Source organism: Gossypium hirsutum, chromosome D12 (assembly GCF_007990345.1).
Source record: "Gossypium hirsutum isolate 1008001.06 chromosome D12, Gossypium_hirsutum_v2.1, whole genome shotgun sequence".
NCBI lineage: Eukaryota > Viridiplantae > Streptophyta > Magnoliopsida > Malvales > Malvaceae > Gossypium > Gossypium hirsutum.
The window spans coordinates 2,609,901-2,621,313 of NC_053448.1; the positions used below are offsets into that span (position 1 = coordinate 2,609,901).

The 11,413-nt window shown below is 34.0% G+C and overlaps 2 protein-coding genes across 2 annotated transcripts; both read right to left on the reverse strand.

The window, feature by feature from the left end:
* On the reverse strand, window positions 1-1,653 carry LOC107917025 (SWI/SNF complex component SNF12 homolog). Its single transcript, XM_016846415.2, has 2 exons — window positions 1,264-1,653; window positions 1-352 (listed from the first exon to the last, which is right to left on the reverse strand). Exons 1-2 carry the CDS (start codon window positions 1,552-1,554, stop codon window positions 236-238), a joined length of 408 nt encoding a protein of 135 aa, XP_016701904.2. The 5' UTR covers window positions 1,555-1,653; the 3' UTR covers window positions 1-235.
* A 5,876-nt stretch (window positions 1,654-7,529) lies between these two features.
* LOC107916534 (uncharacterized) lies at window positions 7,530-10,758 on the reverse strand. Its single transcript, XM_016845806.2, has 3 exons — window positions 9,866-10,758; window positions 8,988-9,335; window positions 7,530-8,880 (listed from the first exon to the last, which is right to left on the reverse strand). Exons 1-3 carry the CDS (start codon window positions 10,328-10,330, stop codon window positions 8,257-8,259), a joined length of 1,437 nt encoding a protein of 478 aa, XP_016701295.1. The 5' UTR covers window positions 10,331-10,758; the 3' UTR covers window positions 7,530-8,256.
* Window positions 10,759-11,413: the final 655 nt, after the last annotated feature.

Consider the following 11,413-nt stretch of genomic DNA (forward strand, 5'->3'; position numbering starts at 1 on the left):
TGATCATAATGCATAATAAACATTGAATGCACTAATAATATTTTCATAAAACCAGTCTACATATTAGGGAATGCGGAAATAAAACAAAACCCTTAAAAAGGTACTTGTGTAGTAACCAAGTAGCACTGCTAAAATTGAAAACAAAAAAGCATTATTTTCTTCAAAGAGAGGATCAACCAACTGAAGTTTTTACCTACCTATTCTCCAAACCAACACTCTCTCTCGCTAGGATTCATCAAAGAAAGTGAGGACTAATCAACCCAGCAATTTCAAGAAATCCAATGCGATCTTTCCCACCAAATATCTTCTTCAGCTTCTCATCACAGTTTATAATCTTCTTGTTTTCAGGGTCCTATACAAATGGTTACAGGTTACTATGTTGGTATTATTCAGAGCAAACACAGAGGGCAAAGCAAAATGAAGGTAACTAAATTTCAGAAAGACTAGTTCATTTCGTTGGAAACCCAAGTTTCATGCATCATTCACATAGCTGTCTAGTAACGCATAAGCTCGATAACAATTCAAATGTCTCGCAAATGCACCTACCCAAAACATTTTATCAAGCAGAAAAAATGGTTTTGAGCAATCAACTTCTCACAAACGATTCTTGGCAGTAATCAGAATTTCAGAACCACGTAAAAGACATTGCATAACTTTTAACAAGCCATTATGATGAATGCCCCAAAGGCAGCCAACAATATTAACTCGGTAGAGGCATTAATTTCTAGGCTTCAAAGCTTCCCTTTGATCCTAGAGGACTAACCGGACGCCCTTTGCCAACAAAATAAATATCCCAAACATGCACCGGCACCGACCAGTAATGTTACCCTTAAACAAAAGAACCTAGTCAAGTTAAATCATAACAATGAAATTGCAGAGTTATGTTCGTTAACTTCACATATAGAAACTCATTTAGAAAACCCACAGTTTCAAAATCCTAAATGTTCAAGGCAGTTACATTAAAACATCCAAATGAGAGCAAGAACCCTATAGAGCCACCCTGAATTCAAACTACTATACAGATATGAAACAGAAATCATAAAATTCTATCCAAAAGAATATGAACATATATTTACCAGTGGGAAATTATACATTCACCATAAAAGAATTTATACATTCACAACCACAAGGTATAGAGATAAACACGTAAAACCCATCCAAAACCCTTAGATATTCACACCTCACGACAACCAAACACAGAAACCCGTTTTAGGATATATTATAAATACTTTAAAGAGGAAAAAAAAAACAGAGACAACAGACCTGAAGATTGTGCTCTTTAATGTAAGCCCAAATCTGCTTAAGGGCTTGAGTTCGGGGAATTTCAGGGACTCCGACGACATCCTGCATCTCAGGCGTTACACGACGCGGCTTCATGATGCCGCGTGGCGTCCGGGGGCTGGTGGCGGGCTGTGAAGCGGTGGCTAGGGTCACAGTTCGTACCATGCGCACGCTAGTTGGAGGAAGGAGGCGAAGAGAAGAGGAGGATTTGGGTGAGAAGGAGACCGTTTGGGGAGAAATAAAAGTAGAAAGAAAAGCGGAAGAGGCAGCCATTTTCGTTTCCTTGGAGATTGTTTGGAGGAAGAAGCAGAAGACGTCTGCAAGGAGGGTTTTGCGTTATCCTCTTGTTTTTTTGAATTTTGGGTTTTTCATATATATATATATCCATAGAAGGATATACTAGACCTGTCCATGGCCGGGCCCGGCCGGGTCCGGAAAAAATTTTGGCCCGTCCCGGCTCGAAATATGGGCCTAAAATTTTGCTCAGGCCCAGGAAAAAATAATAAGCCCGGCTCGGTCCGGCTTTTAATAAACACAAAAAAAATATTTTAAAAATAAAAAAATAAAATATTTTTAAAGTATTTTAAAATTTAAAAATAAAAATAAAAAATATATATTTATTATATTCGGGCCGGGCCAGGGCCAAAAAAGTTGAGCCCGAGCCCGGCCCATTTTTTAAACGGGACTCCTTTTTTTGTCCAAGCCTATTTTTCTGGCCTATATTTTTACCCGAACCCTCTCATATTTCGGGCGGGCCGGGCTGGGTCGCCCGGCCCATGGACAGGTCTAGGATATACCATATGGGTGAAAAAATAGAAATAACATAAAAAAATATTTAAGTAATGATTTTTTAAATATAGTAATTATTTAAATAATTTCGATAATTAATTTTTTTTGTTGGTGAATTATAAAATGAGGAAAATGTCCTAACAGCGAACACAAATTACACTTGAAGTGATGAACACCCTAATCACATAGAATTTTAATTATATTGGTAAGGTTAAAACTTAAATGTTGTGCTCAAATTTAAATTAAAATTCTTAAAAGAATGGGTTTATATTAAATAAATATTAACTTGTATTAAAAATTTGGTGATTTGAGAGTTCTTCAATTTAATCAGTATTTAATTGTTTAGTAATATTAACTCCAATTACATAAATACATATCACAATTTAAATGACATTAATTTCTCAAGCGAATTTAAGGGTAGATAAGGACAATAGCTCCGAAAATAATAAAATTATAAATTAATACATGATAAATTGTACAAATGAAAAAAAAATCCCTTTAAAATGACGAAATTATAAATTAATAAATGATAGATTTATGTTTCGACCTCTCAAAATTTTATAATTATATTTCAAGCCCTAAAAATTTTTCATAACCACCCATTTTTGGGTCAAAATAGAACTTTCATTCATAGAAAGAAGGTTTACAAGCAATCGAGGATCAGAATCATCTACAACCCACGTACAATATAATGTTTTCTAAATTGAATTAGTGGTTGAATTAATCAGAATTTTAATTTGATTAATTTGTGTTAATTGATTTAAGGTCATTTTTTAAATCGGTCTCTTAATTGATTCTCAATCTAATTCGATTTAAACAAAGATGAATAGTGCTACAGTCAATACAAGACAAATACTCAAGAGGTTTGAAAATCGAGACAAAAGTAAAATTTGCTTGGATCAGGTCACAATTGTCAATATATGAGAACAATGAGAGACTCTTGCTGGTATGTTACCGGTAGGGGTATTCATTCGGTTAACCGACCCGAAATAACATTAACCGAATTAACCGACTTTTCAAAATTTTTAACCGTTAACCGAACCGAAATTTGTTCAAAAAAATTAACCGAACCGAAATTTTTTCGGTTAATTCGGTCGGTTAACCGAATTAACCGAATTGAATCACTACATAATTAAATTATTTTTAGACTTTTAGACTTTAGTTTTAGTTTTAGAATTTTATTTTTATTTATTAAATTATTTGTAATTTTTATGATTGGGTTGGGTTGGGTAATTGGGTTGGGTTGAATACTTGGGTTTGGATTAGGTTTAGGTGAATAGTGGGCCTATTTGTATATTATAATTTTATTTATTAATTTTTTCGGTTAAAATTCGGTTAACCGACCGGTTTCGAACCGAAGTAACCGTTAACCAAAAAATTAAAAAATAATTAACTGACCCCTGACCGAATTCGGTCAGTTAACCGAATTTTTTCGGTTTTACCCGAATTTTGCAGACCCCTAGTTACTGGATGGAGATTAGGGCAAATTTTTTTCTAGAATTTAACTATTCAAAATTTAATTTAAAATAGTTTGAAAAGATAAAATTTAATAAAAATATTTCTTATATTTTATTTTAATATTTAACAATGATAAGTTAATTAATATGCTATTAAAATTAAATAACAAATGGTTATTTTATAAAAATAAATTTTTTTTATATTTTTATTTTTTAAATTGAAATTATAATTGAAATTATTAATGTTATAATATTTATGTTAAATTGTTGTTAATTATTAAAATAAACTTCTTAGCTTATATTTTTAAATAATCAAAATTAATATTGAGAGATAAAAATTCGATTAAAAAACAACAATGGAAAATTTTAATAAAATTCAATCACAACAAATTTACTCATATTTTTAAATAAATAATGAAAATAAAATATAGTAATAATTGTTAACATTCACTTATAATATTATTTTAGTTATGTGAAATGAAACTAAAATAGCCCCCTGCGGCTCCACTAAGCCCGCTGCCGCAATGGCTTTGGGTCTTTTAGGCCGGGCTGAATTGGAGCTTATTCCTTATTTACGGATCCAATTAAGAAATTGTTACGAATAACATGCAAATTTTATAGACATATTTATTTTACGGTTTATTTTTATAATTAATATTTGTTATATATAACTTTTAGTTGTTAATATATATTAAATGATATATGTGTTATCCTTAAAATTTTCATATTGAATAATTTTTTTTATTATTTTATCAAATTAAAATTATTCAAAAAATTAGATATTATAAAATTATAAAATAATAATTTAATAAATTTTAAGTTTAATATACTGTTTGGTACTTATATTTGAGTACTTGAGTTTGACTTCAATGTTCAATTTGATACCCAAATTTTTTGAAATTGATATTTGAGATTTTCTTGTCATGCAAGTATCTGAGTTTGATTTTAATATTCAATCTGGTACCTGAGTTTTTCTTTTGTCCCGATTAAGTATTTATGTTTTTTTTTACAAGAGGACATATTTTAAATGTTTATTGGACCACGTGATGTTGTTTAGTTTGAGTATCAAAATTAAACATTAAAATCAAACATAAACACGAAATTTAAAAAAAAAAACTAAGATACCAAACAAAATATTGAACATTGAAATCAAATATTAAAACAAGATAATATATTGTGTAAATTGCTGAAACAAGAAATAGATGCAATTCATTTTAAGGAAATCACTTAAATGTTAACATTTTTCATCAATTGTACGTAATTTTGATGGTATAATAAAAAATTTAGTTCTCAAAGTTTAGATGTTCTATTAATATGGTCATGATTTAACAAATATAGGATGCAATATTTGTGTAAATGTTGAAGCTAGATTTGTTGAATTTTTTGGAATCAAAGTCAAATTGACAAAACATTTAAGCATCAAGGGCTAAATTTGGTGTTATACGAATCCAAACCATGTACAACTGACAAAAGATATTAACACCGTAATTAATTATCCTTAGTTGCTCACTTTTGAAATTGATAGAGGTTAAATTGCTTCACTTTTTTTAAAAGCATCAATTTGTCCAATTTCGAAATTAAGAGAGATCTTAGGAATCAATTTGTTCAATTCAAATTTAAAAGAGACTAGAGACGTCTTTTTACCTTCTTCTTTTTTTCCTTTCTATGAGATATTTGGTACCGTACTTTATAAATTGAGTTCCTATGAAGATGAGTTTATAGATCGGACTCCTAGACAGAGAGCAAGTTCTTGAAGCATTATTTTTTTCTCTAATTTAGAGTCTATGAAGATTGATTTTTTCGTGAATTTATGTATGTCTTTTTTAGTAATATTATCTTCAAAGTTTGAACTTATATATATTTTTTAGAATATAATGTATTTTATTATTGTATCAAATACTCGTAAATAATTATAATTATACTGTATGTGATAAAACTTTACAAAAAAAAATCTTAAAATGTAAATATAAATAATAATAATAAACACTTTGGACCAAAAAAGAAAGAAAGCAGACACACGTACAGAGGTATCCAATTAAGAGCAGTGCGATACTTGGTGTGGGCATGGAGAAACATTAATGCAAAAACTAAGCATCGAGGGCACTGTACAGTGTACAGCCCCATTGCTCCACCACCATTCCCATTAATATCCCTCTCGGAAATATATGCCGACACTTTCTCCTTTCATTTATATTTTCATACGTGTGTTTTTGAAGTGCTCGCCCTATTTATTACACAAATTCCTGCTTCTTCCCTTCACTTTCTTCTACGTATTTTTCATAATTATTTGTTGTAGATCCACGTTAATCACGGGATTCCATGCTTTCCATTTTGATTAATATATTATTTATTGACTATTTTTAAATGAATAAAAACACCCTTAGAAATAATATAACTCAAAAATAAGTTGAGTTTGCCTAACCCCATTAAAAGTAAAATAAAATTCCCCCCTACTCTACATCTCAAGGCAAAAAATATAGAAAATGTTTGAAACTAAAGGCCTCAAGTCAACTTAGAATCCCAACAAAATCATTCAGTCATCTTTGAAACTATTTTAAAATTACATTCGATTGCGGATTTCGAATTATTACGTTGAATTGATTGGCTACGCAATAGATCATCTCTGAATGAGAAATACTTTTTCTTTCTCGTATAGAAATAGTTGCTATAAACATTCAATATGCAAGCTAACTAATTCATTAGGGTATGATTTATTTGCTGGCTGTTGTAACTAATTACTTGTTGAATAGTCTACATCAATGAGGTAATTATGGTTGTTTATTTTAATAATTGAGCGCCATTGATGGCCTGTCTGTTGCAGCATTTCTCCTTTGGAACACTAGTTAATGGAAGCGATTAGATTAGAGGGGTTTTTACATTTATAACCTGTGCTTTACTTTAACTAATTTTTCATATGCACGTGCTTTGACTTTGGAGGATTCATGTTACAATCTCCTTATAAGTCTCAATAAGAAAGTGATTTTCAAAAAAGATGTGAAACTAAATATTCATAGTATACAATATTAATGCATAAATTTTAACATATCACACTTTATACAAATTAGTACATATGTGGTCTTATTTTTAAATGGAAAACTGGTATGTTGATGAGAATTGATGGAATCAAGAGCTACTGCATTGAAAAGGAGGAGGTTAGGTTTGTTGGGATTGCACTATCACGTTTATGCAATTGTATATGCAATTGCTTGATTATTGTAAATTGGATTTTGATTTGAATGATGAACTCTCTCTTAGGGTTTTGTTTAGGGTGTTCCCCTCGTTTATGCACGTTCCACTTTAGTGAGAGGTTTGTGAAACATCATGATGAGGTGGGAACATTCCTTTCCAAAGTGAGGGAATTTAAGATTAAAATGAGATTACAAGAAAAAACAGCAACAAAATTAAAATTAAAGATGTTGAAAGGCCGAAAGACAAAATCTGCAAAAGCATGTAAAAGAAAAAGACGCTATTTGTGAAAGGAAAAAAGGAAATCACATGGGGTTTGGGGCGGGAAACTGAGCTGAGCTTTTTCACCTCGTGCCAAGTTGTAATGATAGATATTTTCATACACAAGCTAACCCCACCATTGGCCTCTGCTGATTCATGACCTGGGCTCCGATGATCACTTTACCTTGTGACATTATGTATATTTTTTACTTGTCGGAATGAAATGGATTATTTTAAAGTAATGGTGGCCCCACCAGGAAACATGATGGTCAAGGGGAAAATATGAGGCACACAATGGTGGTGAACTTTCAAAAGACGACCCCGGATGCTTGCTGTCAGGCACCATGGACTTAAAAGTAAGTTCCCACACATAGGGATGGGTGCATTAGAGCTGGCTAATGGCTAAGACCCACTCACTTAAAACAATACATAAAACTAGCCTTGGGGGTGCTCATCTCAAGGTTTAAAACATTAAATATGCACAACATGGGTGAAAACTGAAAAGGAGACGTTAAGACAATATTAGTTTAATATAATAATCTTAGACCATTCAAATAAAGGAACAGTCAACGCTTCATTCAAAGATGATGATGGTATAACATTATTCATAAGAACATGATATTTCTGCCTATACATTTAGCATTCAGCAGCGATGGACAAATGAAATCACACATCCAACCCCAACTCAGATCATTGATTACATATGGTAAGAAAAATAGTTAGTTCCAGCTAATATCTCATTTACCATACCTTTTTATCACCCACATCAACATCAAAATCTCTTTCCATTCCTAAACCCCCAAAATAGCCTTTAGGTCAAACCCATCGCAAAAGGAATCACAGATCAAGAAACAGTAACATTAAAAAGTAAAAACTGGACATTTGCTCTCAAACTCATGCTAATCAGCAGCAGTACCCTTTATGCTGCGCCACATTATATTCATCAATCATTAGAGTTAGTAAAACTATAGAAAGGTTAATGGGAGTGCTTTACCATCTACCATGAAGCGAGGAAGGTAACCTAAAAATCAAACCTCCATTAGCTCTATCCCTAACTGGAAAACCAAGCTCCAACTCCATAGTTGGATTCTGCTTTAAGAGTATATAAAGATTCATGCAGGTCCATTGGAAGTTCGAACCCGAGAATGATTATACTCTATTTACAGATTAATAGAGGCATATAAACCAAAGTCCAAAAAAATGACTTCTACCTTGTAACATCTAATGGGTTAGTCAACAAGTCTGCACTAGCTACCAATATGAACAATTGCCATGCACTCCATCAGGCTTCCATCCTCCAAATCATGCTGTCAGCATTGCCATCTTGTGCCTTTTGTAGGGCAGCAACTTTGGCACGATGTGCGGCTAATGCAATTGCACTTTTTCCTCTTTCATCCTGAGAGAGTTCACTGGTTTCACTGATGGATCCGGATCTCAAATCACCTGGGGGGATAAAACAATCAACAGAAAGGCCTGGTACGTTAAATGCAACCTCTTCAATCGTCCATGCTTCTTCCATCTTTGTTTTCGTGTGGCTCATTGCAACTTCTCCAAACCTGAAAAGTGTAACAACAGAACGCCCAGAGTGTGCTATCATTATACCTTCAACAGATCGGTAATCTTCAAGAAACGAATTGATTGCCGTTTCCCAATAAACAGCGTCACCACCATTAGATTGGATGCGAGTCAGATGTGAATCTTCCATTTGAACAAGAAGCCCAGTCTTTTGACTAAAGAAACCAAATAGAACATGCCTGATGATCTCTGCAGGGCCCTCACTTCTTGCCTTCAGTGTCTGAGGATCAGTACATAGCTTGAGAATGAAGCAATCCTCACCATTTATCTTTTTCTCTCCTATGCATCTTGCATCAGCAAACATACTAGCTGTAGTTCTAGGATCAAGACCCTGAAGCAGGAGTAATAATCCCAAAGAGAACATCAGAAAAAGAACAATGCTAAAAGTATAACTCAACAGCCAATATTATGCAGTTGAATAAGCAGATAAAAACTCACCTGAAGTGCACGACGCAAGGGTCTAACAGGCCCCTTGGCAGTGTGCGCTCCAAGCCAAGGTGTGTGCCTCCAAACAAGCTTCCCATTACAGCCAGCATGAACCTTGCTGCCCCCAACCGCAAGTTCAACATACCACATGTCTGGATTCATTTGCCAGAGTACAAACCCACCAGACTCTGCACATTTAGAGACATTTCGATTCTTAACAGTTGTCGTGGGGGTTTCATATTCACAAGCTACCATTTTTAACTTTCCCATTGCATACGCATTCCGAATGGAGTTTTGCAGCTTCTGCCCACCGGAAGCAGCTGTGTACTGCTGCAATATGTACTGAGCAGAGGAAGTTTCCTGCACCATACCAAATTTAACACGAAGCATTACTAAAGCCTCAGAATCTTAGCACTAGAAAGCTTAACATCTGATTAAATGAGAAACTTCACCCACATGTAGTTTTCAGTCTCTGTATTTGCACAAACAAAACACTGCTAAAATCCCAACAGCCATTAAACACACTGTTGAAATTAGTTTACGTGGTCTATCACCCGTAGAAAAAGCTTAAAGCAAATATTAGAACATGATTAAGCATTAACAATACAAACAAATTCTATATTGATTAATATCAATTAACGTATCTATGCAAATTAGAGTTAGTCCAAAATCTAAATTAACGAACACCCTAAAGAACTTAAACACTCCAACAACACCAACCCGGAGTATACTATTGTCGGTAATTTAAATTCCAACCTAACTTCCCCTTTCTGCTAACCAGTCTCAGTCAAACCATCACCAAAAAAGAAGAGCCAAAAATTCTTTTGTTTTCTTTTTCGTTTTATGAGGAAATGAAGCAATGCTAGAGAGAGAGGGAAAAGGGGACTAACAATGGGAGTGTCTTTGATGCTCAAAAGCGGCAGAGGGTCAGTGGAGCTAACATGAACGGGAGCCAAAGGAGCACCCATGACACCAAGCAAAAGCCTCAGATCAGACCTTCTATAACTCATCGAGGCAACCGATGGGGTCCTCGACAACTGACCTTTAACCCATTGTCCTAGCCCCGACCCAACCCGCTTCGAATCCCCGACTTCGCCTCCATCCGGATCCGGACCTTCCATGAGCGGCGCTAACGCTTCCCCGACAGGCCTTAGACTCCCGGATCTCACGATTAAGGACTCCGGTTGCGCCACGTAAGCGCCATCGTAGTTGTTGTGGTTGTTTTTCTTCCTCCGCAGTAGGGTGGCAAAGGGTGAACGGGCTCTCGCAGGGCTGCTGGACCTCGAGCGCGAAGGGGAAAGCCCCCTAACTACTTCTTGTTTAAGAGCAGAGAAGAAACCTTGCTTTTTCTCCATTTTTGATCAGAGTTTTCACGGAAAAGAGAGTTTGTTTCGTTGTCTCGGAGATGAAGAAACAAAGAGAATGAGGGGGGGAAAAAGTGATTACAGAAGAGAAAGAGAGTGGTGAAGCTCATTCATGGAGGGCCAGATAGTGAGAAGTATAGGAGCTTTTAGAGTTGAAGAGGGGTTTCCTTTCCCATTGTTTATAAACTTAGAATATTTACAAACAAACCTACGCCTATAGGGAGAATGGAAAGAGTGGTAACCGATGAACAAGAAAAAAAGAATGTGACCTCTCACATCCCTCCATTCCTTTTCCCTTTTTTCAATATTTATTTTTTTATTTTTAAATATCATTTTTAATTTATACTATTTTCACTACATTTCTAAGAAACAACTCGAGTTTGAATTAGAGATAACATTTTTAGGAAGAGCAATGACTAATTCCGAAGATGATAAAACAATATGGATGATATCTATACCAGGCTTTTTCACCCAAATATTATAAAATAAAATAAAAAATTTGAAAATAGTATCTCACCCTGAATAATAATGGGAATGAGTTGTTTGGGGATGGAGGGTGGTGTAGAGACGACACCATTCTTTTTTTTTTACAGTAACAAAAATCAGTTAACCAAAAAAATATTATTATTATATTGATAGAGATTAGTTAGTAGACAGCACCAAAATAACCCGTATAACCCAACACATCCCGAGAACTGGCGGTGCCTACCTGACAGGCGGCACCAAAGCCTTTGCCCCTATGTATTAGAAGCAGCTTTGTTCTCTAGAAGCCTCTGTTGCCTCCACACCACTCTCCACCCCCAAACAATCCATTCCCGTAATTAATTAGGGTGAGATATCATTTTCGAATTTTTTATTTTATTTTATAATATTTAGGTAAAAAAAATTCTCTATACCATGTTTGACCATTTCAAACTACTAAAAACCTCTTTTTATTATGATGATATTTTTATAATATAAAATTTCATTAAACATTTTAACTTCAACCAAAATCTTATTTATTTTCAACAATTTTCTTTTATAAAATACGATACACAACCTTTATAACTTTTACTTATGTTGTGAAATAAATAT